This window comes from Lissotriton vulgaris, chromosome 3_1, assembly GCF_964263255.1.
Source record: "Lissotriton vulgaris chromosome 3_1, aLisVul1.2, whole genome shotgun sequence".
NCBI classification, from domain to species: Eukaryota; Metazoa; Chordata; class Amphibia; order Caudata; family Salamandridae; genus Lissotriton; species Lissotriton vulgaris.
Genome location: NC_141689.1, coordinates 920945868 through 920963190, shown reverse-complemented (window position 1 = coordinate 920963190; position 17323 = coordinate 920945868). Strand labels below are relative to the sequence as shown.

The 17323-nt window shown below is 43.4% G+C and overlaps 1 protein-coding gene across 1 annotated transcript in view; it reads right to left on the bottom strand.

The window, feature by feature from the left end:
• LOC147727212 (transmembrane channel-like protein 2-B) overlaps positions 1–17323 on the bottom strand; it is a 748500-nt gene that overhangs the window by 355591 nt on the left and 375586 nt on the right. The window contains exon 9 of the mRNA XM_086963588.1: positions 8435–8582. Within this exon, the coding sequence (XP_086819714.1) occupies positions 8435–8582 (148 nt within the window). The remainder of the gene's footprint in view (positions 1–8434; positions 8583–17323) is intronic.

Sequence of the window (17323 nt, the reverse complement as noted above, 5' to 3'; positions counted from 1 at the left end):
TAAATATACTGTGCAACTTTTTTGTGTTACATAATAAGTTTTCTCATAGTTACTTCCTTTCTCCCACTATATTATTTCCAATGTGTATTTAACATCTCTTTATCATCTCCTGCCTCCATGGTGTTTCTGCTTTCCTGACAGACTACGCTATGAATTCCATATACCACAATAACTTCTGAAACAACATGCAAGATATCTACAAAGAAAACGGTGTATTTTTATTTTTAGACTCTGCATTGGTACCTACATCTTGGTACTTAAATAAAAAAAATAAAAAAAAATAAAAAAAAGAACAATCAATAAACATACAATATTTGAACATTCTTTCATCCCATTTTCCCAATATTACCCTTCCCGGACCGCTTCCCGGTGCGCGTACCGAGCGCTCCCCCCGCAAAAAAAACGATAATAATTTTTTTTCTTTTTTGACCCGCGGGGCCCTTTTAAAGCCCCCTCATCAAACCTAGGGGGTCAGGGAGGATGTACTCTGCCCCCTTATGCTCATTTCCCACTTTGTTTTTTCCACCTCTTGTGTCTCGATCCTACCGAGACACAAGATGGCGGCCGCTCCGGACTCTTTAGAATGTTGACAGTCACCGGGGAGCCAATCCGCTTCTCCTCGCGAAGTTCCGTTATGCGTCAGGTACGCGAACCGGGGCGCTAACCGGGACGCTGTCACAGATATATCTGTTTTTTAAAATGTTAATTTCTCAAAATCCACTGGAGCACATATCTTGAGACCTAGCAAAGGCACGTCGGGCAAACCATATCTACAATTTTGCCAAATTTCGTGTAAATCCATTCAGCCGTTCGAGCTAAAAGTGAGTCCAACCGCCCTATGGAAAAATGAATGGGAAAAACGCGTTTTGGGACCCCCCTTTTTTCTCGGCCCCCCCTTGACGAAACCCCCCCAAATTTTCAGGGGCTGCTCTTAAACAAAATTCCGCCCACAAATGCCAAAGTTATTCGACATAGAATTTTCAGAAATCCCATAGGAAAAAAATCCTAACTACATATACCTACTGGCGACCGCCAGTAGGTAATATATATACATATATATATATACAAATGAAGGTTACCCTCTGTGGAAAGGCCGCACCCGGGGAGCTCAAACCTCCTTCGTGAGGACAGCCGTTGAACCAGTCTTCCCCTCCAAACAAGCGCCAAACATGTTTCGGACAGCAAAGTCCTTGATCACTGGCAAATGAGGGACGGACAGCAGCCAATAATGGGACAAGCCTCTTTATTTGATTGAAGTCCCGCCCCAGTGGGCGTTGAGGTCTCGCCTGGTGGGCGTGTGCAATATTGCACGCTGGTTAATGTAGTCCCAACAATAATTATCCAAGTGGGTGCTGCTGGACGCCCCTCATTAAAAACAATGTTCACCCCAGTGGGTTTGATGAAGGTTAAAAACTTGGATCTTCCGCCTGTAACAAGGTCACTCACAGTTGGGTACTCCTCGGCCCAGCCGGGTCTCCATCTGTGAAGAACCTGGATCCGCTGTGTCAGCGCCGGGGGCTTTCCGCCACCGAGCCGGCCGCAAAACATATACCAACGATGGTTGCCCTCTGTGGAAAGGCCGCACCCGGGGAGCTCAAACCTCCTTCGTTAGGACAGCCGTTGAGCCAGTCTTCCCCTCCAAACAAGCGCCAAACATGTTTCGGACAGCAAAGTCCTTGATCACTGGCAAATGAGGGACGGATAACAGCCAATAATGGGACAAGCCTCTTTATTTGAATGAAGTCCCGCCCCAGTGGGCGTTGAGGTCTCGCCTGGTGGGCGTGTGCAATGTTGCACGCTGGTTAATGTAGTCCCAAAAATAATTATCCAAGTGGGTGCTGCTGGATGCCCCTCATTAAAAACAATGTTCACCCCAGTGGGTTTGATGAAGGTTAAAAACTTGGATCTTCCGCCTGTAACAAGGTCACTCACAGTTGGGTACTCCTCTGCCCAGCCGGGTCTCCATCTGCGAAGAACCTGGATCCGCTGTGTCAGCGGCGGGGGCTTTCCGCCACCGAGCCGGCCGCAAAACATATACCAACGATGGTTGCCCTCTGTGGAAAGGCCGCACCCGGGGAGCTCAAACCTCCTTCGTTAGGACAGCCGTTGAGCCAGTCTTCCCCTCCAAACAAGCGCCAAACATGTTTCGGACAGCAAAGTCCTTGATCACTGGCAAATGAGGGACGGATAACAGCCAATAATGGGACAAGCCTCTTTATTTGAATGAAGTCCCGCCCCAGTGGGCGTTGAGGTCTCGCCTGGTGGGCGTGTGCAATGTTGCACGCTGGTTAATGTAGTCCCAAAAATAATTATCCAAGTGGGTGCTGCTGGACGCCCCTCATTAAAAACAATGTTCACCCCAGTGGGTTTGATGAAGGTTAAAAACATGGCTCTTCCGCCTGTAACAAGGTCACTCACAGTTGGGTACTCCTCGGCCCAGCCGGGTCTCCATGTGCGAAGAACCTGGATCCGCTGTGTCAGCGGCGGGGCCTTTCCGCGACTGAGCCGGCCGCAAAACATATACAAACGAAGGTTGCCCTCTGTGGAAAGGCCGCACCCGGGAAGCTCAAACCTCCTTCATGAGGACAGCCGTTGAGCCAGTCTTATATATATATATATATATATTTATTACCTACTGGCGGTCGCCAGTAAGTAGTTATAGTTAGGATTTTTTTCAATGCAAAATCTCAACATTCTATTTTGAATAACTTTGGCGCTGGTTGACGAATCTGCCTGAAAATTTCCTCAAATTTGCCTCGCGGCGCTCCGGTCCTTCCCTGAAAGTTTGGGGGGGATTTGTCAAGTGGGGTCCGAGATAAAAGGGGGGTCCCAAAACCTGTTTTTCCCATGTTAATTTCCATAGGGCGGTCGACCTCACTATTAGCCCGAACGGCTGAATGGATTTCCACCAAACTTGGCAAAATTGTAGGGACTGGTAGCCCGATGTGCCTTTGCTATGTCTCAAGATATGTGCTCCAGTGAATTTTGAGTAATTTAGGTTCAAAAAAATATATATATCTATAGCCGCGCCCCGGTACGCGCACCGGGGAGCGCTCCGGGCGCGCCACGCGACTTGCGCACGGAAAGCTGATTGGCTCTCGGGTGTCTGTAAACATTAGAAACAGTCCATAGCGGCCGCCATCTTGTGTCTCGGTAGGATCGAGACACAAGAGGTGGCAAAAACAAAGGGGGAAATGACCAAAAGGGTGCAGGGTAGACCCCCCTGACCCCCGAGGTTTGATGAAGGGGCTATAAAAGGGCCCCGCGGGGCAAAAAAAATTTATTTTTTTTATTTGCGCGGGGATGGGGGGGGGGGGGGGGGGAGCGCCCAGTACGCGCACCAGGGAGCACACCGGGGAGCGTACCATGGGAAAAAAGAATGACAGACTTTTCAAAAAATGAAGCCTTTTTTTATAAATTGGAGGTAGTTCTAAAAAGAACTGTTTTTTTTCTTCTTTTTGTTGTTTTATATTTTTTTTATTGTTTTTTGAACATTTTGTACTTTTTTTGGCTTATATGAACTATTTTGTATTTTTTTTGTTATTTTTATGGGGAGAAACAAAAAACAGGGAATTGAAAATGGCTCAACTGGAGCAAAAAAAAATCAGGAAAAAATTAGGGTTTTATGGGGCAATTGTGGTTGTCACCAGCAAGGAGGATGAGCTTTATGCTCTGCTCACCATAGGAGATGGTCTTACCACAATAAATACATGTAATCCTGAATTCTCCAAACCGTGGTTGTATGCAAGGGATTGTCTCCCTTGTCTCTGGTCCCGATGGAGTGGGTTGTTTTCGTTTGGAGGTGCTGGGTGTAGATTGGGGAGGGTTTCTGGCCAGTTCTCTCATCTCTGCGGCAGCATAGTTGTTCGGATGCTTGCGCTGCATGTGCCTAATCATGGTATTATTCCCAAATGAATATTTTTTATTAGGGTTACCCCTTGAAAGTTCCATGTCACAGATAAGGCAAGTCACCTTTGCAGCATTCACTATTTTCTTTCCCTCACGGATGGAAAAAAACTCCCATACAATGTGTGGCTTGGGTTGGTATGGGGTATTGTCTTCTGCCAGCCACCTCCTCCTCCTCCCCTCCTCCTCTTCCTCCTCCTCCTCCTCTTCTTCTTGACCACCAATGTGATGTTGTGCTGGTCCTCTTGGTGGTGGTGGTGGTGGTGGTGGTGCAGATGCTCCAGCTGATGCTGCTACTGTGGCCATTTCAAAGTACAAAATATACCTCAAAGATATCAAAACAGGTCTTCCTCAGTCAAAGGACAAAGTCAGAATAAGGAAAAAAGGTGGGGGCTTTCATCATTTGGAAAAAAAAAATGTCCTGAACCAATGACAAGTGTTATTTTCAGGTCACAAGACCAGGGGTTTCATCATTATGAAACCAAAACTGTTATGAACCAATGAAAAGTGTTATTTTCAGGTCACATGACCCGACGCGCTTACGCTACACGCCCCGGGGCGCGTCGCGTAAGCGCGTCGGATGCTTACGTAGCGCGATCGTATGCGCTCGAGTGCTTCTGGGTGCGTTTACGCCGTGCGTATCACGCGGACGTGGCTACGTGGTACGTCACAATTATGTTTTCGGCCGCGGCATTGGCGCTAATTGGACGCTCCCCGGTACGCGCACCGGGGCGCTTCAAAAGACTGCGCTTTCCGGGGCGCGCACCGGGAGCGCTCCAGGGCAAAAAAAAGAACAATATACATAACAACAATTGTTTTACAGAAATATATAATATAGGATTCATTTTCAAAAATATTACATTTCATAGCTATATACATTTTCTATTAAAAAACTTTGAAATTCACTGAAAAAAACATAGGTTTGGGGCCTTATATATAATTAGGAATTAGCATTTAAAAAACCTTTGAAATTCACTGAAAAAACCATAGGTTTCACACCAGTTATAGTTAGGAATTAGCATTTAAAAAACCTATGAAATTCACTGAAAAAAACATAGGTTTCAGACCAGTTATAGTTAGGAATTAGCATTTAAAAAACCTATTAAATTCACTGAAAAAACCAGAGGTTTCACACCAGTTATAGTTAGCTGGAAATTTTACTGACATAAAACCATTGAAATTCCCACGTTTTAGTTAGTTGGACTCACTATAACTTGCGCGTCTGCAATGCACTGCAGATGACGTCACATATTACATCAATCATGACATGGTCAGTGACATCACTCATGACATCACTGATGACACCATCCTTGTGACACACTGACAGACCTCCTTTCAGTGTAATGTAACCCTTGAAACACATATTTAAAAATAAAAACTAACAATTAAAAAAAAATGGAGATACCCATACCTGATACAACAACCAATTCAGTAATTCCACCATCTATATACACATCCACTCATTCAGCAAAACAGTTCTATATAGTCACTCATACATATACTCACTCATCATATGTAGTGATACACATATACATCCTGTTACACACCGACAGTCATCCAAAAGTTACTCACACACATACTCACACATGCAAATAAACTATTGAACATCCATTTCTTTGCATATACAGCTATCCACACACTCCCACCTTACTTTTAAGGAAACTTACACATACTTACTCTGTTAAACAATCACTTATAGAAACACATACTTATTTAAACAGGAACTCATTCAATCTCTCACTCTCACATATACTCACTTATATACATCAATACTCACATATACTACATAAAAACATATGTAGTTACTCATAAAGACACTAGTGAGGGAGGCATTCCCTCACTAACACACACATATACACACTCATCCACCCATACAGTCCTGCACATATGCTGTCTTCAAAACACATACAAACAGTGAGTCAGTCACCAACCCATGCAGCCACTTATACACAAAGTGAAACACTGATACATATATTTAAATATTTAAACATTACTCACTAATATATGTATTCACTAAGATACACATAATTAGCCAGTTAACCAATCAATTTAAAATAAAAAAAATCCATTTAGACACTTATTTAAAAATGTATTCTTCCATCGACCTTCACAAATACATATATAAAACATATTTATTTTACAGAAAGACACACATTCACTGGATGGTGTCATCAGTGATGTCATGAGTGATGTCACTGACCATGTCATGATTGATGTAATATGTGACATCATCTGCAGTGCATTGCAGGTGCGCAAGTTATAGTGAGTCCAACTAACTATAACGTGGGAATTTCAATGGTTTTATGTCAGTAAAATTTCCAGCTAACTATAACTGGTGCGAAACCTATGTTTTTTTCAGTGAATATATATATATATATATATATATATATATATATATATATATATATATATATATATATATATATATATATATATATATATATATATGTTATTTTATTGCACTGCCATCAGCATTCTACACATCTTGTTAATGTCAACAGGAAGGTCAATGGGGCTTTGGGGGGGGGGCGGCCGATCAAAAGAGAGGCTCACACACCCCAGAGTTTTTGGGCTGCTGGACTGTTCCCATGGGGCACAAGGTCAAGACTGATTTGCATATGGCTGGGTTCAAACTGGAATGGCATGGTGAGCAAAAAAACGATGGAGAATGTATGACATTGTTCTGCATTCTGTCCATCAACTATTGTTTTTACGCTTGGATCAGCCCTGGCCCCATTGAGCTCTCGTTGGTCTCCCTTTGGGCTGGTGGGCTGGAGTTTTTTAACCGGCTATTTCAGGCGCCATGTCACCATTTTGGGAAGGTGACACAGCAGCCAGTTCAGACAGGGACAGTGACATCAATTTTCCCTCCCTCCCTCTCAGTAGAGAGGAGGTCCCTGGGGGCAGGGTAGTAGGTAGGGAGGCCGAGGTTGGTGAGTGCAGGTGGGGGTGGGGAGGGAGTTAAAAAGAATGTATTTGGTTGTCGCTGGAAGCAGGTGCAAGGCGTCTGTCTGGTACCTAGTTCTGTACAGGTTTTCAGTTTACTTTAGGGTTGGGAACAAGTTACTAAGAGAGCAGGTAATAAGGTTATGATGGGAGATACTTAGTTAGATATATCTTTAGAGAATTAGAGAAGATGTTGCAGGGTTTAAAGGTTCAACAGTTAATGACTGAGTTGGGGTTGTTAAATAGTTGCAAAGAAAGAAGAGTGGGGAAACCTCAGGGGTGAGGGAGGAGGATAAGTAAATAAAGCAATGTTTAGAGAGTTTTAGTTTTGTAAGGCAAAGGTCAAGGCTATGTTTTTATAAGGTGCACCTGTCTTCAATAAAGCAGCCTTTTCACACATTTGAGAGTCTCATTGCGGTCCGTACTGCTCCTTTGCGGCTGAACATAGTAGGATTCCTGCTCGTTTACTTACGCTGTCAAGATATTTCTGTGAAATTAAGAATAATGCACGTTGCTTGCGACAGTGATGTTTTTATATTGGTGACAATTATGGGTCACAAAGTAGTTTCCCTCTTATCCTCGATCAGTGCTAAAAGGGTTTGTGAAAAGAAGAGCGGACCACAGGTAAGTTGGTAGCTCGTTTATTCGTGACCAGTCCTGACAGCTCCCAGGCAGCAACTGCCCAACACAGAACTTAGCCAGAACGCTCCAAGTTGGAAGGAAGCTGTCCCCAGCACGAGCACAAGTTCGAGCCAGGGAGATCCCAACAGTTTGTGACCATAGGGCCATTTCCTTTAGCAGTACTACCAACTCCCACGCTTTCCCTACTCCATTTAGAGGGGTGAGGTCTGCAGGTTTACAGAGGCAGAATATTAGCCTGTCACGGTATCTGAAATCTCTTACCCAAAGGTCCGTTTGTCACAGGGCCATCAGATCACTGCAGTGGACCCCCTGCATTCTGTGGGGCAGGGAGCATGACTAGATTTCTTTGTCCAGGACCACCATGTGAGGCTCAGGTCCTGCTCTGAAAAATAAAACAAACACCCCAATGTACAAGGAGAAAACTCCCTGCAAATCAGGCCAGATGTATTTTTTCAATAAATAAACTCATACTTTGAGAATTTGTTTTTTTCAAAACAAAAGAACTTTGCTGAGTGGGCGCATCACACATGGTGCCCGCAAGGCAAAGTTCAGTGCCTTCGGCACCTCACTTGAAGGCACAGGTCCGCGCCTGCCTTGTAGGTTTTCGCTAAGGTTGGAGGTCAGTGCTTACAAATTTTGTTTAAATTTGCAATGTGGCTACAAACAAGACTTTTTACCAAGTTTCATGCTTTTATAAAAAAATGGGAAATGTCAAACATATTCTTAGAACTATCTTCCAGAGGAGTGGAGGACATCTCCTTAACCATCTTGGTGGTCCCGCAGGCTCCCAACTAAGGTCTAAATGACACTGTAAGTTATAATTGATGAGATCCTGAAGTCTCGAGCTGGGTATATTTTCTACATCTTAAACAATGTCTGAAAGTGAAACAGAAGAATTAGTATATCATTCGTGCATTTTTATTAAAAAAATTTAGATTACCTTAAAGCTGGTTGTGATAGATGCAAACTTGTTGTCTGCTGTTTCAGGGTTACCTATTAAGTAATCCCAACTTGTAAACATTTTCCAACTGAATCCATATTGCCCGTCGTCTCCATCGCCTGTATTTTCATTTGCATTCTTAGCCATTCTGTAAGGAGACACATCATCTACAGATATATTTTTAGGAAGATAACTTTCAATTACTCACAGTAAAAACCCTATTCTCGATTGAAAATGTGGGGGCAGATTTACAAGCCCCGTATGTCACGTTTGCGCCGCTGTTGCTTCACTTTTGTGATGCAGCGGTGGCGCAAAGCCAGCGCCATGCTGCGGGGTATTTACAACGTGACGCCTCTGGGAGAGGCGTCACGTTGTAAAGCCCTGCGTCACATGTGGGGTTCCGGCACGGGGGGGGGGGTTCCGGCACAGGAACACCTCGGAAAAGTGGCTGAGTGAAATCTACAAGATTTCACTCAGTTACTTTTACGGCCATGCTGCGTCAAAACCCTGCGCCTGCTTGAAGCAGGCGTAATGATTGACGCAGCATGTTAGGCATAGGGGCACCCCGAGCCTTGTTGAAGCTGCGTCGCGCTTGCGATGCGACTCCAGCAATGCGCCGCCTTTCCGTGGGGGATGCGACACGCATCTGCCCATCTGTGCGCCACGGTGCTCCGCATTGTAAATACGGCGCATCAGTGGTGGCGTACGGGTGGTTTGGCGTGTCGCAACTGTTCTGGCGCATCCCTGCTGATGCGCTAGAAGTTGTAAATCTGCCCGTGGTCTTTATAGCTCACGTTCTAGGTTCCTCGTAAACTCCCGAGTTACAACTGGGTCCGGTATTTCCCGACCTATTCATTTCAGATCCAGAAATACCAGATCACTCGTTGTTGTTAAGAGCAGTGTCCACCGAGTTACGTCACTGCATGCACCTATAAATGCGACCTATGTATCTCAAAGGCATATTTTGGTAGAAGGAAATGGATACACTTATCTTGGCAAGCATTTATATAATGTGCATAAATACAAACAAAAAGAAATATTCGATTCAACAACTTCTAAAACACCTGAAATCATATCAGGTAGCTGGACACGTGTTCCTTTGAAATGTGTCCCATTTAGAGGGTCAAGGATACTAGCGGTATATCCCACACAATAGAAAATGTAGAATCTGCTTGATTGGTAAATGTTCCTGACATGCAGAAAATGTGTACCAAGAGGCATCAATTCTACTGTTTACTGATCTCGTGATGTCTGCCCAGAATTCCAACAGAGTGTAAACAGAAAAATCCCTCCTCGACAGAGGAAGGTCTGCGAGGGATCCCTCGTCATGCAGGTGGCCAACAGGGATTCCATGAATGAGGGTAAACAAGTCTTCCAAGATGCTAGTTCATTACAGCAGGTGAGATCTTCCAATGTCCCCTTGTGCACCTCTCATTAAAAGTGCCCTTGTACTTCTGATAGGACCAATTATAAGTCACTGTCCCCATTGGAATGACCAGATGCACAGGGACACCAACTATCTTGTGCACTTCACCCAGTACAGCCACAATTCCTGGGTCAAACTCTGGAAAGAATTTACAATGAGAGTCGAGTGCAGTGTTCAAGGTTCTGATGTAATTCCCAATTTTTAATGGGGCTCACCATAATGACCAAGAACTCCCCCTTGAGATTTACAGATGCCAGGAAAGCAGAAGTACTTGGCTCAACTCCTGGAGCATTTTATTGAAGCCTTGAGTGGGCTACTTTCTCCTCAGACACTAGAATGCAAAAACCTATTACCCTATCAGTAGCTGCATGGAGTGTCATACCTGAATTGTGGCGCACCTGTTTATCAAACAGCCTTCCAAGCTTTGCAATGAGTTGGCGTAATGCTGCTCATTACTCAACAAAATATCTGTTTAAATTACACTGCAAGCTTTTATCAGAAACTCAAAAAGGCACACTCCATGTACTTGCATTTCTAACCAGCAATGCAATAAAGAACCCCTTGGCAAGCAGTAGATTTATATGTAACTACACAATAAAGGCCATGTATGAATATGCCATTTCTGATATTTATTATATTTTTTATTTGTTGTTATTTCATTTAGCAGGTAGATAAATTACAAATTCTATGCTTTAGAGACTATCGAGTATATAAATATTCTAATCGACAAAAAGAGGGAAATCCACAGCACATCTAATAATACTAATACATTCACAATATGTAATGAAACTCAACGAACAACACTTCGAATGTGAGACAATAACAAAACACATATTACATCAATAATAAAGTGCAAACATATAACATCTGATAACATACATATACAATTCATAAAGTGTATACAAGTTAAAATCTTAATGTAGAATAAATAAATTGAACTCTAGTACTTGCTAATCATTTCTTTCTTCATACATCAAAAGTTACTCTTCAAAGAGTAACTTTTGATGTATTAAGAAACAGATGGGCCTGATACTTCCCAGGTTTTTTTGCAATGGGGTGGGGTGACTCCACAACTAGGAACATATCAAATCTATAGAACCGGGTGATGACATTTGCAGCATAAGTGTTCATATATATTGAGCATCAAGCCATAGGTTTTGCAGAAAATTCCTGAGGAAAGTCCTTGATATATTTAAGTATTTTCCAAGCGTGCCACATTACAAAGGAACATTACCAGGGGTTTTGTGGCTAAGTCGGAGACCCCTGAAGACACCTCTTTGCTAAGCTCCACGCTCTGGGCCCGCAGAGTCCACAAACAATGGTTTTGTCCCCCAAAATGAACCCTAACCACAGCTGAGAAATGGTAGAGGAATGTTGACTGCATGTGTGGAGTTTACCAGGTAGCAAAGGCAAATAGAAAGTCGCACCCAGAGTCTTCTCTGGTGGGTAATTTGAGCATCGCTGCTCTTCAAGAGGAAGTCTTAGAGCTAGTGTCACCTAAGAGTGAATGAGACGTGTCCCTCTTTCTTACCACTATCTATTGCGATCCAAATCATGTGGAGGGACTTTCGAGGAAACTGGCAAGGTGCTCTGTACCTCCCGTCCACCCCTGCAGGATTATGGCTGGGCGTCAATTCGATATAACCCCACCCCTTGCAGCTCATTAAAATAAAATGAAGAACTCATTCCACAAATTGTTGGTGGGATAAGCTGTTCCTTCCCCCGAACCAGGTGAAAGCACATGGGGGTCCATCCTAGTAAGACCTTCCTCTGAAAACTATGCCCTATGCATAGGCCAGGGACAGCAACGGAGACAAGGCACCTCAGGCATCCTCTGTTAAAGACATACTCCAGAGTCAAAAACCAGACACCAACCAGGCTCCGATGGTGCCGGAATCTCCCAGGAACCGTGCATGCCCAGCATAACTAAATAGCAAGCCCCTGCCACATGATAGGACTTTACACTTCTATTGCAGAGAGGATCAGAAATGTTTGACACAGATCACGCCCTTCAGAGAGCTTACATTTGCCTGGATCAAGTAAAGGGAAGCATAGCCAAACAGGCTAACAAGAAGGATGAGCAAGCCCTCCAAATCACCTAAATCAGTGATACCAGGTAATGGAAGAGAAGATTGATGATCTTGAAAATCAAGCAAGGTGCAAAAACATACACTTGCAGGGCATCAATAAATACATAGATGTCCGGGACCTAGAGACCTATGTCCAGGAATTATTTGCACACTTGCTCCAATGCCCAGACAATCAGTTAATACACTTAGATTGTACTCATAGAGTAATGTTAGAGCCCGAGCAGTGCAAACAACCTGAAGCTGGATGTGTTAACACAAATCTATTACTTTCAGGATAAAGAAAACTTCCTTGGAAAGGCTCAAAAAGAAGAAACAATCCAGTTTAAATGGGACATAATTACGCTCTATTAAATGATATCTACATACACCCTGTCAGGATGAAAGGAATTCAAATAAATGAGGACCCACTTGTAGAAAGAACAAATTGCTTACAGATGGGGTTACCCAGTCAATCTACACTTTACAACAAAGCTTAAGCATATTGTTGTAAGAGACTTGTTGGGTCTACTAGGAACATGACTACCTGATGATAAAAATTATCATTCTTCACTGAGGGGAGAGGGAGACACATGCCAACAGCCAAGGACAGGGAAGAGCTTTGACAACAACAATGACAACGAGACAAAGATATCGAACACCATCCTCCAACAAATAACAAACTTAGCGCATATCCCTCTCGCGCAAGCAAAGCATCAAGAAGAATACCAACATCATGTCCTTTAAGGCATGTTTGGCTGGCGGATAACTACTTTTTTTCATGGAACTATCCCGGCCACCTTTCTACAGACTGGTTTTCTGATAAGCCTTCCCATCATTTAAAGGATACCGTTTAGGGGATATCCCAGAGAGTTTCAGATATTAGTTGTAATTTTGTTTTCTTGTTGTTATTACAAATCCTTTTTTCTCGAACCACTACTGTTCAGCTACATGCAATAGGGGTCCTGACCAAGTGGGTGGAGGGAAGGGGGAGTAGCAGTGACTGGATCTTTGTGGGAAACATTGGGATATCTGTAGGGAAGTATGGTAAAGATTTGCCATAAAGGGGTAGGCAAGGCAACTGTTTAGTATCAGCAGCGATTGGCAAGTAATCAGAATGAGGGGACGAGCAAATGTGTGATTGTTGTGTGCATGCAAGCAAGGTGAGTGGTAAGTGTAAATAAAAAGAAATAAGCACTTACCGTGCTTGCTTCATAACGTCTGATATCCTCATCACTCTGTCCATGTTCTGCTCTGTCTCCAGCAAATGCCCCTAACCAATCCTGACGCTGCTCTCACCAGCAAGAGAGCAGCACCAGGAATAGAGGGAGTGGCCTTTAGCAGCACTAATGAGGGCCCTGGAGGCTTTTGCTTGCTCTAACCTAGCTGTCTAAAGCAGGTAGGTTAGAGAATTTTACAATGTGCATTTCTGGTTGGCTGTCACAAGATGGCCTGCCAATAAGACATGCTCACTTTAAACTGAAGTGCACAGCTCACTGCTGCTTCTCAGCAGCAGCGCAGCAGTGGCCCCGCCCCGTCCTGACACTCGTTTCAGAGCATGTAGATGAAAAATAAAATGGTGATACATTAACTTTATTACCATTTTAATTTTCATATCTGGTGCTTTCCTCTGGAAAATTTTGGGCAGTGCAGCGACACTCCTCCGCTCTCACGGAGGAGCCGCCCTGTTTAGGAATTCATGACAGTTCTCCTAAAAGTGGTGACCCAAAAAGCCCTTAACTCTCTTGTTAAAGCAGGGCAATCTTGCAATGGCTCAAAAACAAAGAAGCTGACGCGGCCCTGCTACAGGAGAACAATCTGTTAGCAGATGACACACAGGGACTATGCTTCTATTTGTTACCGGCCCTGTTCCACTCTACATACAGGACTAAATCAGAAGGAGTAGCGATTCTCCTCTGTGGAGGTCTACATTTTGTACTAAAGGGTAAATAGCGGCTCAAGAAGGTGGGTATTAAAGAGGGTCCAATCAGACTTGCATTCACAATCATCAATGCCTAGGGTCCAAATGAAAATTAGAACCGTTTATTTTGGCAACGGCTTAACACTTCTCAATGGGTATGGTTTTTATGAGGGGGTTTTAATACAGTCCTCCAGCACCACCTGAATAGATCCCTGATGGGGTTTGCATTAACATCCTGTCCGGGAGCTCTCTCTGAGGCTTTGGAAGTTCTAAACCTGGTAGATATAAGGAGGAGTCAACATGCAAATAAAAAGATTTTAAGTTCTACTGAAATGTTCATAGAAAGCATTTTTGCATAGACCTGTTTTTAATTTCTAGAGACCTCAAACCAAATATCCTAGATTCCACAATAGAGGTGCAGGTGCTATGCAACCACTGTTCATTAGAGCTCCGCGTATCCACCACACCACCCTAAAAACCTCAAATCGAGACCTTGGATGCTCAACAAGGTTACTTTTTGAGACCTAACGGTATAGGAAAGCATTAAAGAAACAATTAAACAATTTTTTAAATTAATGATAATGGTCTTGATATTGACCCTCTTCCATTCGGCATGGGGGCCATCCGGGGATATCTGATTGCTTATTCTGCTACCTTTGAGCACTTAGATAGAGGCAAAAAGGAGGAATTAGAGGCCCAACTCAGCCAGGCAGAACAAAAGTCACATGCAGAAGGTTAGTTACAAGAGTGAAGGGAGATGCATAGGCAATTATTGGCTAGTAGAGATTCAGCTCGCAAATTACTTTATATTCACCAACAATATAACGAGAATGGAGATAAAGTTGGGAAACTATTGGCTTATAAATTAAAACAATACAAAACACCTAATCATATTAAAATGATAATCAACAGAGAGGGCAATAAGCATTACTGGTTCTTCCCCTGCAGTTTTTGTTTCTTTTTTGATCACCTGTTTTTAGAGCTTTTCACTGTAAGTGAGTCTCATTACCAGTGTCTCACCTGCAGCAACCTCATGGCAAACGGACTGTGCCTGCTTACCACCAGTGTCCGCCTTTTAAGATAAAGTCAATGCGATACAGCAAGGGTAAGGTGCATATGGCTGGATACACGTGAACATGGGTGCACACGCGTAGGCACACATGTGCGGGCTGCGCATGGGAGCCTGTCCTTGGGCCCACAACCACTTATGAAGACGGAGGCAGTGCTGCACACACCCCCACGTTGTCCGCTCTCCCCGATCCCTGTACCCGTGTCTGGGGGTGTTGGAGGTGACCCCCAAACTTGCACATCTGTGAGCAGACACAAATGGAGATTGCCTGCTCAGGCGGCAGCATGCTATTGTGCTGTGAGTGGGGGGAGCCAGTGAATGCAGCTCGAGAAGCGCTCCCTGAGCTGCCCTCCAATTGAGGAAATCTCTGGAGTGTCCGAGTGGGACCAGGCACATCAATAAAAAGGGAAATGCGGCTCAAAGCCGCTTGGAAACATAAGAAAAAACAAAAAGGAAACTGACACCACAGCTCTCTCCGGCACAGCGGAAGAGACTCTCTTCAACTATTCACTTCTTTCAGGATACTCACTTCATAATGCTTTGCATGGCCTTTTATTTCACTTACATTTTTGCCCACATCTCTGCTTGTGGTGGTTCCAGGATGGTAGGACCACCACCAAATTACTCACCATAATGCAGCCTTTCTCCCAGGGGTACTGTCTGGGTCCTCGTCTTAAGTTGGGGGACCCCAATATTATCACCTTCCTTGGGTGTGAATATTTAACAAGCTCTTTCATGTATGAAGTGTTTGCTCTACAGCTGTGAGTGCTGCTTCCCTATGGGCCTGGTGTATGGTAACATATAGGAAGGTCTGAAAATGGGCAAATGTAATGTTCATGTGGTTGTGTTTTCTAGGGGTTACTTGTATGGTTGCAATGCAATGCTTTTTCACAGTGTTGTTCTTTAGGGGTTGATCTAGCATTATAGTTTGATGCCTAATATTTGAAACAAATATACAAACACCAGGTTTATTTCTTATAAATGTTTTATTAGGGTATCATAATGACTGCACATGGTTTATTGGTTCATTCTTAAGCAATAATGACAAAGACTTTCGCCAGAGTAATGTAGTTATTACAAAATGACTGTTGAAACTCACCTGGTATGGTTGGGTTGTTGTGTTCTATTTTATATTCCGAATGAATTTCCTGATTCATGCCCTTATATAGGTACAATTCACATTGCCCTTATATAGGCATAGAATCCAGTCCCTATTTAGGCATAGCCCATGCTGTCCAAATACAGGCATGGCTTCTTCCATCCGTTCATCTATGTCACAACGATTTCTTGGAAAACCAGACTCTTAAGCAGAAGGGACTTTCCCATGCCTGGATATTGATTTCTCCAAGAACTCATTTATTATGTATGAACATCTATTCCTTAGGGGTTCATTCATGACGTTCATATGCCTGACTCTTACATCAATACTGGCATTCCTAAACACCTTCAAGGTATAAATATACCTTCACTTGCTATGGCAAAGCACAGTGTGGTTCGGTGCAGTTCGACTACCTACTTGCACGACGCAGTTCGCTACAGCAAGTGCCGAAGGAAACCAACTCTCCAGCTGACTCACTGACTAGACACTGTCATACTCCTGCTGAGAGTCCAGCTTCAGTTTTTCTGACTTCCCTTGCGGGGTGTTGGGAAATCGAGTCCCGAGAAAGAGATACCAACCTCTCTCATTCTAAGGTATGGAGCTGATTAGAACCTAGAGAAACCTTTGGCAATTCTTGGCAAAACTAAACCTATGCTAAAGACAGCATCTACTTCTTCCATGGTACTAGACATAGGTTAGGTACATTGGGGTAGGTGTATTTTAGAAGCACCAGTTGAATATTTCAGCCTGTGTTATTTATGTATGTATTTTTATATATGTCATTGCAACAGACAATGCTATTACAGTATTATTTTATAATACTGTTTTCGCTATACGCATTATACTTTGCATTGTGTGTAACGATTGTAGCAGTTCATATCTCTTGCTTGAGAAAGAAGACTGTTCAATCAATCCTTTTAATGAAACGCCCGTCTCATTATTTCTGTGCAACTCTGTAGAAACGAAGCATGCACGATTGACTGAGTGAAATAGTTATCTATTCTTTCCACGACTCTGAAGATATTGTTCCGGTTCTAGGGGAAACAAAATTGTCATGTTTATGCGGTTGTCAGAAACAAATCCCTTCTTGTTTATTCGAGAAAGTGTCTAGTGACCTCTGAGTTAGCTGGCACACGCACAATTACGTTTAGTATACTCGATAGAGACATACTGACCTCAGTCCTATGTCAAATCTATAGTGTATATTATTCCAATGCGCAGAGCCTATTGGGAATATAGGAACTACACTACATGGTCCCCAACGGTTTGGTAAGGCACTAATTTAACGCTAGATACTGAAGTAACTCA